The following is a 15,822-nucleotide window of genomic DNA, read 5'->3' as shown; positions in this document are numbered from 1 at the left end:
TCCCAGCCCCCCAAATCCCCCACCCCATTGCCCCCAGCCCCTCCTGACCCCCACTCCGGGGTCCCAGCCCCCCAAATCCCCCACCCCATTGCCCCAGCCCCTCCTGACCCCCACCCCGGGGTCCCAGCCCCCCAAATCCCCCACCCCATTGCCCCCAGCCCCTCCTGACCCCCCACCCCGGGGTCCCAGCCCCCCAAATCCCCCACCCCATTGCCCCCAGCCCCTCCTGACCCCCACCCCGGGGTCCCAGCCCCCCAAATCCCCCACCCCATTGCCCCCAGCCCTCCTGACCCCCACTCCGGGGTCCCAGCCCCCCAAATCCCCCTCCTCCCGGGGTCCCAGCCCCCCGCCCCCCACCCCCGCCGTGTCACAAGCCCGGCAGGTCGCCCAGCGCGGCCAGCACGGCCCGCAGGTGCGGGGGGTGCACGAAGGCCACGAGCCCCCCGCGGTTGGCCCAGCGCTCGGGCCCGGTCCGGCCCGGGTCCGGCCGGTGGTAGAGCAGCTCGGGGGGCTCCCCGGTGCCCCCCTCCCGCCGTGCCCGCAGCGCCCCCTCCAAGGCCACCACGCCGCCGCCCAGGGCGCGCAGGATGGCGTGCGGGGCACACGAGTCCCAGGCGAACGTGGTGGCCTGCGACAGCACGAAGGCGTCCGCCAGCCCCAGCGCCACGCACAGCAGTTTGTAACCGGCCCCGGCGGCGAAGAGCGGGGGACCCCCGCCCAGGGAGCCCAGAGCCCCCCGCACCGCCGCGCCCTCGGCCCGGCTCAGCACCACGCGGGGACGCGGCCGCGGGACCGGAGGGGACAGCGAGCACAGCCGCGTGTCGCCGTGCGCCACCCCCCAGTGGTAGCGACCCCGCCACCTGCGGGAGGGAGGGGACAGGGGGTACCTGAGCTGGGGGGAGGGGGAACAGGGGGGTGGGGACACCGGGGTGGGGGGGATGGGGGTGTGGGACCCCGGGATGGGGGGGATACAGACCCCAGAGTGAGGGGTGTGGGGGAATGGGGACCCCGGGATGGGGGGGTCAGGGGGGACAGAGACCTTTGGGATATGGGGGAGTTGGGACCCCGTGATGGGGGGGTCAGGGGGAACGGGGACCCCGGGATGGGGGAAAATGGGGGAATTGGGACCCCAAGGTGAAGGGTCAAGGGTGACAATGATCCTGAAGTGTGGGTGACATGGACCCAGGGTGCAGGTTCAGGGGTGACAGGGACCCCCAGTGCAGGGTCAGGGGTGACAGGGGTCCTGGGGTGCAGGGTCGGGGTGACAGGGACCCCATGTTGCAGGTTCAGGGGTTGACAGGGACCCCCAGTGCAGGGTCAGGGGTGACAGGGGTCCTGGGTGCGGGCTCTGGGTGTACCTGTGGGTCTGGGGGTCCCGCTGGAAGAAGGGCTCGTTGATGACCCCCAGCACGGGGACCCCGCTGTGGCGGTCGAAGGCCCCCACGAGCACCAGGGCTGAGCGCAGCCCCCCGGGCGCGATGCCATCGATGGCGGCCACGTCCTCGCGCCCCCCGATGAACTCGTTGGTGGAGTCTGGGGGGTGCCAGGGGGTCTGGGGGGTGCTGGCCCTGGCCCTGGCCCTGTCCCCATCCCATCCCTGTCCCCATCCCATCCTGTCCCTGTTGCTGTCCCCATCCCATCCCTGTCCCTGTTCCCATCCCATCCCATTCCGTCCCGTCTCACAATCCCCATCCCATCCCTGTCCCATTCCTGTCCCCACCCCACAACATTCCCTGTCCCCATCCCTGTCCCCATTCCTGTTTCTGTCCCCTTTTTCCCATCCCATCCCATCCCCATCCCTGTCCCTGTCCTGTCCCTGTCCCCACCCCACAACATTCCCTGTCCCCATCCCTGTTTCTGTCCCCTCCATCCCATTCCCATCCATCCCATCCCATCCCATCCCATCCCATCCCATCCCATCCCATCCCATCCCATCCCATCCCATCCCATCCCTGTCCCCACCCCACAACATTCCCTGTCCCCATCCCTGTCCCCATTCCTGTTTCTGTCCCCTCTATCCCATCCCATCCCATCCCATCCCATCCCTGTCCCGTCCCTGTCCCCACCCCACAACATTTCCTGTCCCCATCCCTGTCCCTGTCCCGTCCCCGTCCCCACCCCACAGCCCCTCACCAATGGGGTCTATCCAGATTCCCACGTCCCCTGGGGACACTCCGGGGTCGACGCCGTCCAGCTCCGTGTCCCCAAGTGTCACCTCCTGGTGCACGGCCTCTGCCAGCAGCTCAGCCGCCCTCGTCTGCTCGGGGCCCAGCACGGCCAGCAGCAGGGCCGCCGTGTCCCCCGGGGTGGCACAGACCCGCACTGTCACCGTGCCACCTGCCAGGACCCCAAATCACACAGGGACATGGCACAGGGACACCCAGGGTGGCACAGACCCGCACTGTCACCGTGCCACCTGCCAGGACCCCAAATCACACAGGGACATGGCACAGGGACACCCAGGGTGGCACAGACCCGCACTGTCACCGTGCCACCTGCTGGGACCGTGGCACAGGGACCCCCGACTCAGCCACAGCCCCACAGACCCCGGTGTGGGGACCCTGACTCAGCCAAAGGAATGTGGGGACATGGGGACATGGGGACATGGGCAGGGTGACATTGGGGTATGGGGACATGGCACATGGGGACATGGGCAGGGTGACATTGGGGTATGGGGACATGGCACATGGGGACATGGGCAGGGTGACATTGGGGTATGGGGACATGGCACATGGGGACTCCCTCCCTCCTCAGCCTTGGCTCCACATCCCCACGCGTGTCCCCTCTGTCCCCACACCCCCCACAGATGTCCCCACCCTGCTGTCCCCCACACCTGTCCCCATCCCACTGTCCCCACTGTCCCCTCTGTCCCCTCTATCCCCACTGTCCCCTCTGTCCCCGCTGTCCTCACACTGTCCCCACACTGTCCCCTGGGTCCCCACTGTCCCCTCTGTCCCCGCTGTCCCCTCTGTCCCCTCTATCCCCGCTGTCCCCTCTGTCCCCGCTGTCCCCACACTGTCCCCTCTGTCCCCACTGTCCCCTCTGTCCCCGCTGTCCCCACACTGTCCCCTCTATCCCCGCTGTCCCCACTGTCCCCGCTGTCCCCTCTGTCCCCTCTGTCCCCACTGTCCCCTCTGTCCCCTCTGTCCCTGCTGTCCCCACACTGTCCCCTCTATCCCCTCTGTCCCCTCTATCCCCGCTGTCCCCACTGTCCCCTCTGTCCCCTCTGTCCCCGCTGTCCCCACACTGTCCCCACTGTCCCCTCTATCCCCGGTGTCCCCACTGTCCCCACTGTGCCCTCTGTCCCCTCTATCCCCGCTGTCCCCACACTGTCCCCTCTGTCCCCTCTATCCCCGGTGTCCCCTGGGTCCCCACACTGTCCCCTCTGTCCCCTGGGTCCCCGCTGTCCCCACTCACCCTGCACGTCCCTGAACTCGCTGGACTCCTCCCCATGGATGTGCCCCCGGAGCTCGGGGAACTGGGGGGACACCGGGGGGGCTCAGGGGAGGCCCGGGGGGTGCCAGCCCCCCTCGGCCACCCCCGGGCTGTCCCCACCTGTGTCCCCAGGTCGTGCTTGATGACCTCCTGGATCAGGACATCCGCCAGGGTCTTGAAGTCCCGCAGGAAGCGGGCGTTGCGCTCGGGGCCCGTCTTCTCGGCCACCAGGAGCCGGAAGAGCGGCTCCTCCGCCCGGCACAGCCGCGCCACCTCCGCCGCCTTCTGCGACACCGCCACCAGCGCCGGCAGCAGCCCCGCCATGGCCGCGACACCGCGACAGCGCCGCGACACCGCGACAGCGCCGCGACAGCGCCGCGACAGCGCCGCGACAGCGCCGCACCTGCCAGGGGCAGCCGCGGGGTCAGGGACGCGCTGGGAAAGATCCGGAATGATCCCAAGTGGGGATGGGGGGACAGGGGGACAGGGGGACACTGGGGTGTGGGGACAGGGGGAATTTGGGGACAGGGGGAATTTGGGGACAGGGGGACACTGAGGTGTGGGGACAGGGGGAATTTGGGGACAGGGGGACACTGGGGTGTGGGGACGGGGGAATTTGGGGACAGGTTGACACTGAGGTGTGGGGACAGGGGGACATTAGGATGTGAGGACAGAGGGACAGATATTAGGGTCTGGGGACTGGGGACAGGGGGACACTGGGGTGTGGGGACAGGAGCACATGGGGACACTGGGGTCTGGGGACAGGGGGACATTGGGGTCTGGGGACATGGGGACAGGGTGACATAACTGGAGACAGGGGTGACAGGAGAACACAGGGCTGTGGGGACATGGGGACACGCAGGCGTGGGGATATGGGCAAGCGGGCACAAGGGGACACGGGGACAGGGTGACACGGGGATGTGGGGACAGGGAGATGTGGGGGTCATGGGCAGGTGGGGGGGGGGGGACACGGGGGACGTGGCGATGTGGGCACAAGGGGACACGGGGACACAAAGGCGGCCACACGGCCACGGGGAAGCGGCCACGGCGCTGTGGCCGTGGGGACGCGGGGCTGTCCCCAGGGTGTCCCCGGGGGGGGGGTGGCTCTGTCCCGCGGGGACAGGGGGCGTTCGGGCCGGGGGGGGTCCCCGCTGTCCCCCCGGGAGGCGCGGGGCGATGCGGCCCCCCCCGGAACGGTCCCGGAACGGCCCAAACCTCCCCCCCCACCACCCCTCGCCACCCCCGCGCCGGGGATCCCCCCCAGAGCGAGTCCCCACCCCTGGGGACACCCCGGGGGACCCTGGGGGACCCTCGGGGCCGCCCCCCGCCCGCGCTGCCGTTACCGGGGCCGCTGACAGCTCCTGCGGGCAGCCCGTGGGCGGGGACGGGGCCGCGTCACAGCCGCGCTTAACCCGCTCGCTGCCGCGGCCCCGCGTGGCCGGGGTCACACCGGAGTGCGGGGACAGCGCGGGGACACCGGCGGGGAGGGGACAAAGAGGGAGGCGACTCCCCCCCCCACCTCCCTCCTCCCCGCCCCCCCCCCCCCCCCCGGGATTGTGACACCGGTGACACCGTGGCGGCGGGGGGGGCCGCTCGGTGGCGGTCGCGGGGGGTCCCGTGTCGCGTGTCCCGTGTCCCCAAAGCGCCCCCGCTGCAGTTCCGCCCCCCGCCGCGCTGCCCCCGGTGCTGCGGTACCGGCACCGACCCCCCCCCCCCGGGACCGGGACCGGGACCGGGGGGCAACGGGGCCGCTCCCCCCCCCGCCCCTCAAACCCACCGGGACCCCCCCAGGGCCGTGCCCCCCACCCCCCGGGCCAGCCCTCCCGAGCCCCCCCGCCCGCCGGTGCATCCCCGGCGGGTCTTCCCCTCTCCATGGTTCTGATGGGGCGGGCACCGGGAAAAAGTGGGGGGGGGGGAGTCCCCGGTCACCCGGGGGGGTCCCCACGATGATCTCAGGGCCGGGGTTCCCTCGTTACTCCCCTGGATCCTCCTGGAAGCGCTGCCCGGTGCCGGTGCGGGGTGGGCAGGCTCCCCCTGTGCCCCCCCCCCCAGAGCCCCCCCGCCTTGGGGGCGGGACCCCCGTGACCCCCGGGGGTCCCCGTGTCCCCCGAGCCGTGCTGGGATGTCCTTGTCCTTCCTGGAGCGGTGCTCCGGCAGCACTTCCCGCTGCCAGGATGCTCCAGAGCGGGCAGCTTCACCCCCGTACCCCGAGTTTCAGCCCCCCCCGGGGGTCCCCGAGCCCCCCAGGTCCCGGCCGGGCACCCCCGGGCCCGGATCCGCCGGTGCCGGTCGCTCCCGGACGCTCCGGATGCTCCTGCAGCACTTCCCGGTGCCAGGATGCTGCCAGAGCGGGCACTTTTACCCCCTCCCCACCCGCTGGAGCCCCCCCCCCCGGGGGTCCCCGAGCCCCCCAACTCCCGGCCGGGCACCCCCGGGCCGGGACCCGCCGGTGCCGGTCGCCGCTGGACGCCCCGGCTGGCGGAACCCGCCCGTGCCCGGTTCTACCGGGGCCGGCACCGAGCGGGGCCGGGGGGGCTCCGGGGCTGCCGGGGGGGGTCCGGGGGCAGCCCGGGGGGCGGGCGCACTTGCCGGGACGCGCATCCATCCCGCCGCACTTGCCGGGAGCCGGGGCCGGGCCGCGCCGCCCCCCGGGCCCCCCCCGAGCCGAGGGGCGGGCGGGGGGTGCCCGAGCGCACCGGGCGGCGGCGGGGCCGTTCCCGGGGCTCGGGGGGCCGGCGGCGGCTGGTGCCAAGCCCCTGCCAGAACCTCTTTTGTGCGCCCGCAGCCAATCAAGGCCGCTGACGACACACTTCTCTTGGGGTATAAAACCCCGGGGCCGCCGCTACCGCCGCTTTTTTTCATCCCCCCCCCCCCTTCGGCCCCCCCCGGGGTCCCCGCTTCCCCGCCCCCGCCGCCGTTACCGCCTTCCCCCCCCTTGCGCGCTGCGGTGGAAGCGGGGCGGGGGGGCGGCCCGGTGGGGAAGGGTTTGCTTATTTTATTTTATTTTTTTATTATTTTTTTTTTCCCCTCCCTCTTGTTTCTTTTTTTTTTTTTTTTTTCTTTTCTTTTTGTTTTTTTTTTTTTTTTTTTTCTCCCCCCCCCCCCTCCTCCTCCTTGCCCTCCCGATGTATTTTTTGCTGTCCCCCCCCGGCATGGCCCCGCTGTGGTGGTTGCTGGGCTCGCTGGTGGCCGCGGTGGCGGGGGGGGGGTCGGTGGAGCAGCCCCCCGCCTCCGAGCCCGCCTGCCCCGTGTGCCTGTGGCGGCGGCAGAGCAAAGAGCTGCGGCTGGAGAGCATCAAGTCGCAGATCCTGAGCAAGCTGCGGCTGAAGGAAGCGCCCAACATCACCCGGGAGGTGGTGAAGCAGCTGCTGCCCAAGGCCCCCCCGCTCCAGCAGCTCCTGGACCTCCACGACTTCCAGGGGGACTCGCTGCAGCACGACGAGTACCTGGAGGAGGACGAGTACCACGCCACCACCGAGACCGTCATCAGCATGGCCCAGGAAAGTCAGTGCCGCCCTTTGTTCCGCTGCAAACTTCGCCGCAGGACTCCCCCCCCCCCCCGCCCCCGGCCCCCCAGCCCCGGCCCGGACCCCCCCCCCACCTCGGGTCCCCTCCCGGTCCCCCGCTGCCCTCCCCGCTCGTCACCGATGTCGCTGCGGGGCGCCCCGTCCTCCCCGAGCCCCCCCCCCCCGGCGATCCCCGAGTCCCCCCGGGGGTCCCTGAGCCCCTCCGGGGGTCCCTGAGCCCCCCCCCCGGCCCTTCTGGTCCCCCCCTCCCCGGTCCGTGCGGGTCCCGCGGGGACGCTCCGTGTGCGCGGGGACGAGGGGACAACGAGGGGACAACGAGGGGACAACGAGGGGACAGGGGGACAGCACACCGGGGACTGGGAGAGGGAACTGGGACTGCCCGCGGGGACTGGGAGAGGGGCCCCGTGCTGGGGAGCAGGAGCTGGGACTGGGGACTGGGAGGTGGCACTGGGAGCTGGGACTGGGGACTGGGGACAGGAACTGGGAGCTGGCACTGGGGACTGGGACTGGGGACTGGCACCTCGGGTCTGGGAGCTGGTCCTGAGTGCTGGGGGTTGGTACTGGGAGCTGGCACTGGGTACTGGGACTGGGGACTGGGTGCTGACACTGGGGACTGGGAGCTGGGGACTGGGGACACAGGACTGGGAGCTGACACTGGAAACTGGGTGCAGGGACTGGGAACTGGGACTGGGGACTGGAAGCTGAGACCTGGGACTGGGAACTGGGACTGGGAGCTGGCACTGGGACTGGGGACACAGGACTGGGAGCTGGCACTGGGAGCTGGGTGCAGGGACTGGGAACTGGGACTGGGGACTGGAAGCTGGCACTGGGACTGGGGACACAGGACTGGGAGCTGGGACTGGGGACTGGGAGCTGAGACCTGGGACTGGGAGCTGGCACTGAGTCCTGGGACCTGGGACTGGGGACACAGGACTGGGAGCTGGGACTGGGGACTGGGAGCTGGGACTGGGGACTGGGACTGGGGACTGGGAGCTGGCACTGGGAGCTGGGACTGGGGACTGGGAGCTGGCACTGGGAGCTGGCAGTAGCACCCGGCCCAGCACCAGCACTGGGACCTGGCCCTGGGTGCTGGGACCAGGAACTGGGAACTGAGACTGGGGACTGGGACTGGGACTGGGACTGGGAGGACACTGGGGAGTGGGGACTGAGACTGGGGACTGGGAACTGAGACAGGGCAATGGGGACTGGGAGCTCGGACTGGAACTGGGGACTGGGAACTGAGACAGGGGATTAAAACTGGGAACTGAGACTGGGAACTGGGACTGGGACTGGGACCAGGAGCTGAGACTGGGACTGGGACTGGGACTGGGACCAGGAGCTGAGACTGGGACTGGGACTGGGACTGGGACCAGGAGCTGAGACTGGGACTGGGACTGGGAGCTGATTCTGGGGACTGGGAGTTGGCAGCGGGGCCCGTGACCGGTCACTGCGTGCTGGGACCTGGCACTGGGACTGGTGGCTGTGGACCTGGGGACTGGGGACTGTCACCAGGCACTGGCACCGCTCAGCAGTGGCACTGGGACCTGGCACTGGGCACTGGGAGCGGCCTGGGGGCACAGGGCAGGTGGCACGGTGACCTCGCGGTCCCCAGGGCACGTGGCGGGGTGACAACAGGGTTACAGCAGGGTGACAAACAGGGTGACAAACAGGGTGCCAGCAGGGTGCCAGCAGGGTGACAGCAGGGTGACAAACAGGGTGGCAGCAGGGTGAAGGTAAGGTGACATCAGGGTGACAGCAAGGCCACAGCAGGGTGACAGCAGGGTGACAAACAGGGTGACAGCAGGGTGACAGCAGGGTGACAAACAGGGTGACAGCAGGGTGACAGCAGGCCGTGCTGGGGACAGGCCAGCGCAGCCAGGGGTCCCCGCTGGGACAGCGGGAGGGGACACGGGGACTTGGCCGCGCCTGGCTCGGCTCCGCCCCCTCCCCTGCCTCAGTTTCCCCCGGGATTTCTCCACCTGCTCCCGGCGCGGGACCCCCGGGGCGACCCGCGGGGGGGCGAGGGGCCGGGGGCGAAGGGCGAGCGGAAGGGAGGGAGGTGTGAGGCGCTGCCGCCCCCTCCCCGAATTTCCTTCCCAGGCATTAAATGCACTCGGGCGGCTTTGAAATTTTATTACCCATAAAATTGACGACACGCTGGGGTTTTCCTCCCCGGGCCTCGGGCCCCCCCCTCCCCGCCCCTTTCGCAGCTCGGGGGCCCCCCAAAATAAAGGGCACAGCCCCTCCCCGCAGCCGGGGGTCCCGCGGGCCCGGACCCCCGGCCGGATGCGCCCCGGGGAGGGGAGGGGGCTCCGCTCCGTTATTATTTTGATTTTTTTTTCCCCCCCCCCTCTCTCCTCTCGCCCCCCCCCCCCACGGGCAATTGTGGGGTTTTTATGGTTCCTGAACAGAAGGAGGGGAAAGGGCTTTATGGGCGCAGCGGAGCCATAAAGCTCTCGGGTTCCCCCCGGCCGCCCCCCGCCCCCCCTGCGCCGCCCCCACCCCCCCCCCCGCGCCCCCTCCCGGGGGGGGCCGAGCCGCGGCAGGAGCCGGGAGGGTTAATTGGCTCCTAAACCCCCCGAGGGGCTACCCGTGACCCCGCGACCCGCGGGGGGTGGGGAGCTTAATGAGGCCCGGGGGGGGGGGGTCGGGGGGGGGGGGTGGGGGCTGCGGGGGGCCCGGGGGGAGCCGCTCAAGGTCAGCGGGACGCGGGGACACGGCGACACAAGGACGTGGCGACACAAGGACGTGGGGACAGCGCCGGCACCTCGGGGGGGGGGGGGGGGGGGAGTGGTGGGGGGCCCGCGGGGGGGGGTGGGGGGCAGAGCTCGGGGGGCCCCGAATGCGGGAACAAAGAGCTGGGGGGGGGGGGGTCCGGGGGCCGCCCCCCGCCCGGCACAGGCCCAGCTGTGCCCGGTGTCCCGGTAACCTTTATCCCCCGTTGCCACAGCGACGGGACGAGCATCCTGGCACCGCGGCCAGCGGGGCACGGCCCCCCCCCCCCCCCCCCCCCGCCGGCCCCCCCCCCCCCCCCCCTCACCGCGCCCGGTGTCCCCCGGGACGGCCAGCGCGGCCCCCGGGCTGCCGGGGGGGGGGGGGGACAGCGGTGTCGCCAGTGTCCCCAAGGTTTTGGTGGCTCTCCAGGACTGGCCCCGGTGGCACCTGGAGCCCCCCAAGTCCCCCCCCCAGCACCCACCGGTCACCTCAGCCCCGGTGCCACCGCACCGGGTGACAAAGCCCAGCCGAGCTGCTGGGGGGGGGGGGGGTCATTCGTGGATGTGAGCGCTGGGGGGGGGGGGGGGGGCGGTGAGTGGGGGGTCCCCGCCGCCCCCAGCCCCATTTGCGAGCGGCGGGGATGGGCCGGGGAGGGGAGGCGACATTCCCGGTGTCGTGACCCCCGCGGGGCCGGCGCAGCAAATGGCCCCGCGCTGCAGCTGGGCGCTATTAAACCTGACCGGTGCGGGCAGGGGGCGGGGGCTGCGGCGCGGGGGGGGCAAATTCCCAGCTCAATTCGACACAGATGTGGGGCCGGGGCCGGGAGGGCGGCGGGGGGACCCCCGGAGCCGGGGGATGCTCGGGGGTGTCACCGCCCCGGCGCTGGTGGCGCTGGGTTTTGTCACCTCCCGGGTTTGGGGGGGGGGGGGGGGCTGCGGGAACCCCCCTCCAAACCGAGGTGTGGGGGGTGGGAGATGCCGCGCGGTGGGACCCGCGCCCGGCGGAGCCCCGGGGAGGAAGGGCGGCCCCGAGCAGGTGCTGCGGGCCCGGAGCCCCCCGCCCCACACAGGCCGGGACCCCCCCCCCCCCCGCGGGGGGCTCGCTCCGGGCCGGTCCTGAGCCCCCCGGGGCCGCGGGTCAGGGGGCAAGCGGGGACCTCCTCGCGGGCGACCCCCGGGGCGGCCTCTGACCCGACCTTCACCTCCGAGCGGCCGGGGAGGGGCTGCCCCGACCCCGCGGGGCCGGGGGGGGGTCCCGGAGTGCGGCTCGGGGGTCCCAACGGGTGGGAGGGTCATGGAGAGGAGCGGGGGGGGGGGGTCCCAGAGTGAGGCTCAGTGGTCCCGGTGTGGGCCTGGGGATTCCAGAGAGGGGCTCGGGGGTGCTGGCATGGGGCTGGGGGGGGTCTCAGAGAGGGGCTGCGGGGTCCCAGAGTGAGGCTCAGGAGTCCCATCACGGGGGCTGGGGGGTCCTAGAGGGGGGCTCCGGTCCTAAAGAGGGGCTCGGGTCCCCGAGTGGGGCTGGGGGATGCCATCGAGGCACGGGGCTCGTGGCTCCCGGAGCGCGGCTCGGGGGTCCCGTTGCGGGGCCGAGGAGAGGGGGGGGGGGGGGTCCCGCAGCGAGTCTCGGCTGTCCCGCAGCGCGGCGTGGGGGTCCCAGCGGGGGTCCCGAGGCCAGGCCTGACCCCTCCTCTCCCTCCCCCCCGCAGCGGACCCGGTGGTGCAGATCGAGGGCAGCCCGCACTGCTGCTTCTTCAACTTCAGCCCCAAGATCATGTTCACCAAGGTGGTGAAGGCGCAGCTCTGGGTGTACCTGCGGCCGGTGCAGCACACCTCCACCGTGTACCTGCAGATCCTGCGCCTCAAGCCCGTCACGGACGAGGGCAGCCGCCACATCCGCATCCGCTCGCTCAAGATCGAGCTCAACTCGCGCGCCGGGCACTGGCAGAGCATCGACTTCAAGCACGTCCTGCAGAACTGGTTCAAGCAGCCCCACAACAACTGGGGCATCGAGATCAACGCCTTCGACCCCAACGGCAACGACCTGGCTGTCACCTCGCTGGGGCCCGGCGCGGAGGGGCTGGTGGGTGGCACTGCCCGGGGGAATGGGGGGTCTGGGGTGTCCCTAGAGGGGACACTGAGGGGCTGGTGGGTGGCACTGCCCGGGGGAATGGGGGGTCTGGGGTGTCCCTAGAGGGGACACTGAGGGGCTGGTGGGTGGCACTGCCCGGGGGAATGGGGGGTCTGGGGTGTCCCTAGAGGGGCCAGGGGGTGGCACTGCCCCCGGGGCTGGGGGGTTTGGGGTGTCCCCAGACAGGCTGGTGGGTGGCACTGCCCCTGGGGACAACGGGTTTGGGGTGTCCCTACAGGGGATAGGGGGTTTGGGGTGTCCCTAGAGGGGCTGGTGGGTGGCACTGCCCCCGGGGATGGGGGGTTTGGGGTGTCCCCAAGGGGGCACCGAGGGGTTGGTGGTGGCACTGCCCCCGGGGACAGCGGGTTTGGGGTGTCTAGAGGGGCTGGGGGGTTTGGGGTGTCCCTAGAGGGGCCGGGGGGTGGCACTGCCCCCGGGGATAGGGGGTTTGGGGTGTCCCCAGGGGGACACTGAGGGGCTGGGGGGTTTGGGGTGTCCCCAGAAGGGCTGGTGGGTGGCACTGCCCGGGGGGACAGCGGGATTGGGGTGTCCCCAGAGGGGCCGGGGGGTGGCACTGCCCCTGGGGACAGCGGGATTGGGGTGTCCCCAAGGGGGCACCGCGGGGTTGGTGGGACGGGGGTGGGAGACGGTGACAGCTCCGATGGGCGGTGGCAGCCTGGGGGATCACAGGTCTGAGGGACAGTGACAGTTCTGTGGGGCTGGTGGCAGTTTAGGGAGGGGGTCACAGGTCACGGGTGACAAGTGACAGCTCCGTGAGGGTGGTCACAGGTCTGGAGGACGGTGACAGCTCCGTGGGGCTGGTCACAGCTTCGTGGGGACAGTGGCAGCTCCACGGGGACAGTGACACTCGTGGGGTGGGTGGCAGCTCTCTGGGGCTGGCGACTGCCTGGGGGTCACAGGTGTGGGGACAGTGCCAGCTCCGTGGGGCTGGGGACACCTGCATAGGGGTGATGGCAGCTCCATGGGGCTGGTGGCAGTTCTGTGGGGACAATGCCACCTCAGGAGTGCTCCTGGCCCCTCCACGGTGCCACTGACACTTTCATGGGGCTGGTGACACCTCCAGGGTGTGCCACCATCCCCTGGCACAGCACAGCTGGCCTGGGTGGAGTGGTGTGCAGTGGGGGTGGTGGTCACCATTGTCACCATTGTCCCCTCACCATTGTCCCCTGTGTCCCCTCACCACTGTCCCCTCGTCACTGTCCTGTGTCCCCTCACTGCCATCCTGTATCCTCTCACCATTGTCCTGTGTCCCCTCACCATTGTCCCCTGTGTCCCCTCATGGCTGTCTCGTGTCCCTCACCACTGTCCCTTCACCATTACCCCGTGTCCCCTCACATCTGTCCCTGTCCCCTCACCGCTGTCCTTGTCCCTTCCCGGCCACCCCTGTCCCTTCCCGGCCATCCCTGTCCCCGTCTCCTCACCGCTGATCCCTTGTGTCCCCTCCCGTCTGTCTCTGTCCCTTCCCGTCTGTCCCTGTCCCCTGTCCCCTCCTGGCTGTCCCTCGTGTCCCCTCACCGCTGTTCCCTGTCCCCTCCCGGCCATCCCTGTCCCATCCCGTCTGTCCCTGTCTCCTCACCGCTGTCCCCTGTCCCCTCCTGTCTGTCCCTGTCCCCTGTCCCCTGTCTCTGTCCCCTGTCTCTGTCCCCTGTCTCTGTCCCCTGTCCCTGTCCCCTGTCTCTGTCCCCTGTCTCTGTCCCCTGTCCCTGTCTCTGTCCCCTGTCTCTGTCCCCTGTCCCCTGTCCCTGTCCCCTGTCTCTGTCCCATCTCTGTCCCCTGTCCCTGTCCCCTGTCCCCTGTCCCCTGTCCCCTGTCCCCTGTCTCTGTCCCCTGTCCCCTGTCCCCTGTCTCTGTCCCCTGTCTCTGTCCCCTGTCCCTGTCCCCATCCCCTGTCCCCGTCCCCTGTCCCCGTCCCCAGCACCCCTTCATGGAGCTGCGCGTCCTGGAGAACAACAAGCGCTCCCGGCGGAACCTGGGGCTGGACTGCGACGAGCACTCCACGGAGTCGCGCTGCTGCCGCTACCCGCTCACCGTGGACTTCGAGGCGTTCGGCTGGGACTGGATCATCGCCCCCAAGCGCTACAAGGCCAACTACTGCTCGGGCCAGTGCGAGTACATGTTCATGCAGAAGTACCCGCACACGCACCTGGTGCAGCAGGCCAACCCGCGCGGCTCGGCCGGGCCCTGCTGCACGCCCACCAAGATGTCCCCCATCAACATGCTCTACTTCAACGACAAGCAGCAGATCATCTACGGCAAGATCCCCGGCATGGTGGTGGATCGCTGCGGCTGCTCCTAGAGCCGCCCTGCCTCCCTCCTTCCCGGCCCGCCCGCCTCCCCCCGGCGCCGGGGGTGCCCCTCCGAGCGAGCCCCCCCTGCCCCCCGCGCCGCCGCCGCGGACTCCTCATTTTTTCCGCTTTTTTTTTTTTTTTTTTTAAAATTTTTTTTTGTTTTGTTTTGTTGTTGGTTCGGGGCGGGGCGGGAAGCGAAAAGTGACAAAGGCCAAGCGTTGAAATCGGTTTGGACGGTGGAGGAGAGAGGAGGAGGAGGAGGAGGAGGAGGAGGAGAATCCCACGGAGCAGCGACCCCGCGATCCCACGCGCATTGTGCAATAAAGCGGCCGGACGGAGAAGGGAAGGGGGGCGGCCGGGACCCCCACGCCGCGCTGGCGACACGGGGACACCGCGGGGACACGGCCCCGGGTGGCGGCTCCCCCGGGCCAGCCCAGCGGGGAGAGCAGCAGCAGGAGGAGGAGGAGGAGGAGGAGGAGGAGGAGGAGGAAGAGCGAGCGCACCCCGCGTCTCCCCGTGCTCCTGAAGCAGCGCTGGGGACACCGCTGGTGACACCCAAGGGGGGGTGACCCCGCCGCCGCGGCCGCAGCGAGGTCCGGCCGCGGGACCCCCGGGACCGGGAGGAAAGCGCCTCCCTTCTTTAATTTATTTATTTATTAATCGCCCTCCCGGCCGGCGCTCGCCCCGCTCCCTCCCCTCGCAGCCGGGGCCGGCTCCGGAGGGGCCGCTCCAGCCCGGAGAGCCCCGGGGACCCCCGGGCAAGGGCGGCTGCAGGGGCCGGAGCCTCCGCCCGGGCTTTGGATCCAGCCCTGGCACCGGCCCCGGGGCCCCGGCGCTCCGCCGGGGGGTGAGGGCGGTCCGGCGGCCCGGGGGTCACCCGGAGGCGACACCAGAATTGTTGGGAGGCTCCGGCTGGGGCTGAAATTCCGCTTACGCCGCACATTCGCCTCCCGCTGCCCTCGGAGGGTTTGGTTTGGTTTTCTTTTTTTTTTTTTTTTTTTTTTCCCTGTTGTTTGTGTTTGTTTCACGTGAGAACGAACCCCCCGCGTCTCCCGAGGCTCCGCCGCGGCTCCTGCGGTTCCCTCTCGGCCCCGAGCGATGCGGGCGGGGCCCGGCCCCGGCGCCGGAGCGGCCGCGGCCGGAGGAGGCTCCGGGAAGGGGGAGAAGCCCCCGCGGCCCCCCGGGCCCAGCACTTATCCCCAGGGTGCCGCAGGGGGACGCGGCCCCGTTCCGGGGGTCTCCGGGCGGGAGCGGCCCCGCAGCCGCGCAGCACTTAGCGGGACTCACGGGCCGGGGCCACTCGGCATCTTTAGCACTTGTCGCCGGCTCCGCGACAGCCCCGCGGAGCCCCGAAGCGCTTACGGGGCCGAGGCAGCCCCAGGGTGAGGACGCGGCCCCCCCCGGGCCCCCCCTCCTGGCGCCGCAGCACTTAAGGGGCCCCTCGTGCCAGGCCGGTGCCACCGCCCGGTGTCACCGCCCTGGTGGCGCCGGCGGGGGCCGGGGCGAGGGGACGGGGATGGGGACAGCCGGGGGGGGGGGGGGGGGGCCGGGAAGGGAAGGGAAGGGAGGGGTCCCTCAGCCCCCCATGCTCCCCCAAAAGGGGCACAGCCTGGCCCCGTGGCCGCCAGCCCCTCGTGGTGGCCGCCAGCCCCTCGTGGTGGCCGCCAGCCCCTCGTGGTGGCCGCCAGCCCCTCGTGGTGGCCGCCAGC

At 71.1% G+C, this 15,822-nt stretch overlaps 2 protein-coding genes across 3 annotated transcripts; one reads left to right on the top strand and one right to left on the bottom strand.

Moving 5' to 3' along the window:
- Positions 1-297: 297 nt before the first annotated feature.
- On the bottom strand, positions 298-4,801 carry INPP1 (inositol polyphosphate-1-phosphatase). Of its 2 annotated transcripts, XM_053967651.1 has the most exons (6): positions 4,779-4,801; positions 3,556-3,838; positions 3,418-3,478; positions 2,134-2,337; positions 1,359-1,533; positions 298-860 (listed from the first exon to the last, which is right to left on the bottom strand). In XM_053967651.1, exons 2-6 carry the CDS (start codon positions 3,757-3,759, stop codon positions 368-370), a joined length of 1,137 nt encoding a protein of 378 aa, XP_053823626.1. In that variant the 5' UTR covers positions 3,760-3,838; positions 4,779-4,801; the 3' UTR covers positions 298-367. The 2 variants fall into 2 exon arrangements, with proteins under 2 accessions (XP_053823626.1, XP_053823625.1); XM_053967650.1 differs by lacking the exon at positions 4,779-4,801 and having other exon boundaries at positions 3,556-4,073.
- Positions 4,802-6,571: 1,770 nt separating this feature from the next.
- GDF11 (growth differentiation factor 11) lies at positions 6,572-15,822 on the top strand. The gene is made up of 3 exons (XM_053967601.1): positions 6,572-6,939; positions 11,383-11,756; positions 13,741-15,822. The coding sequence occupies exons 1-3, from the start codon at positions 6,588-6,590 to the stop codon at positions 14,119-14,121; spliced, it is 1,107 nt and encodes a 368-aa protein (XP_053823576.1). The 5' UTR covers positions 6,572-6,587; the 3' UTR covers positions 14,122-15,822.

The sequence above is a fragment of the Vidua chalybeata genome, chromosome 30 (assembly GCF_026979565.1).
Source record: "Vidua chalybeata isolate OUT-0048 chromosome 30, bVidCha1 merged haplotype, whole genome shotgun sequence".
Lineage (NCBI taxonomy): Eukaryota > Metazoa > Chordata > Aves > Passeriformes > Viduidae > Vidua > Vidua chalybeata.
The sequence above is the reverse complement of the archived record's forward strand: the minus strand, read 5'-3'. Positions and strand labels throughout refer to the sequence as shown.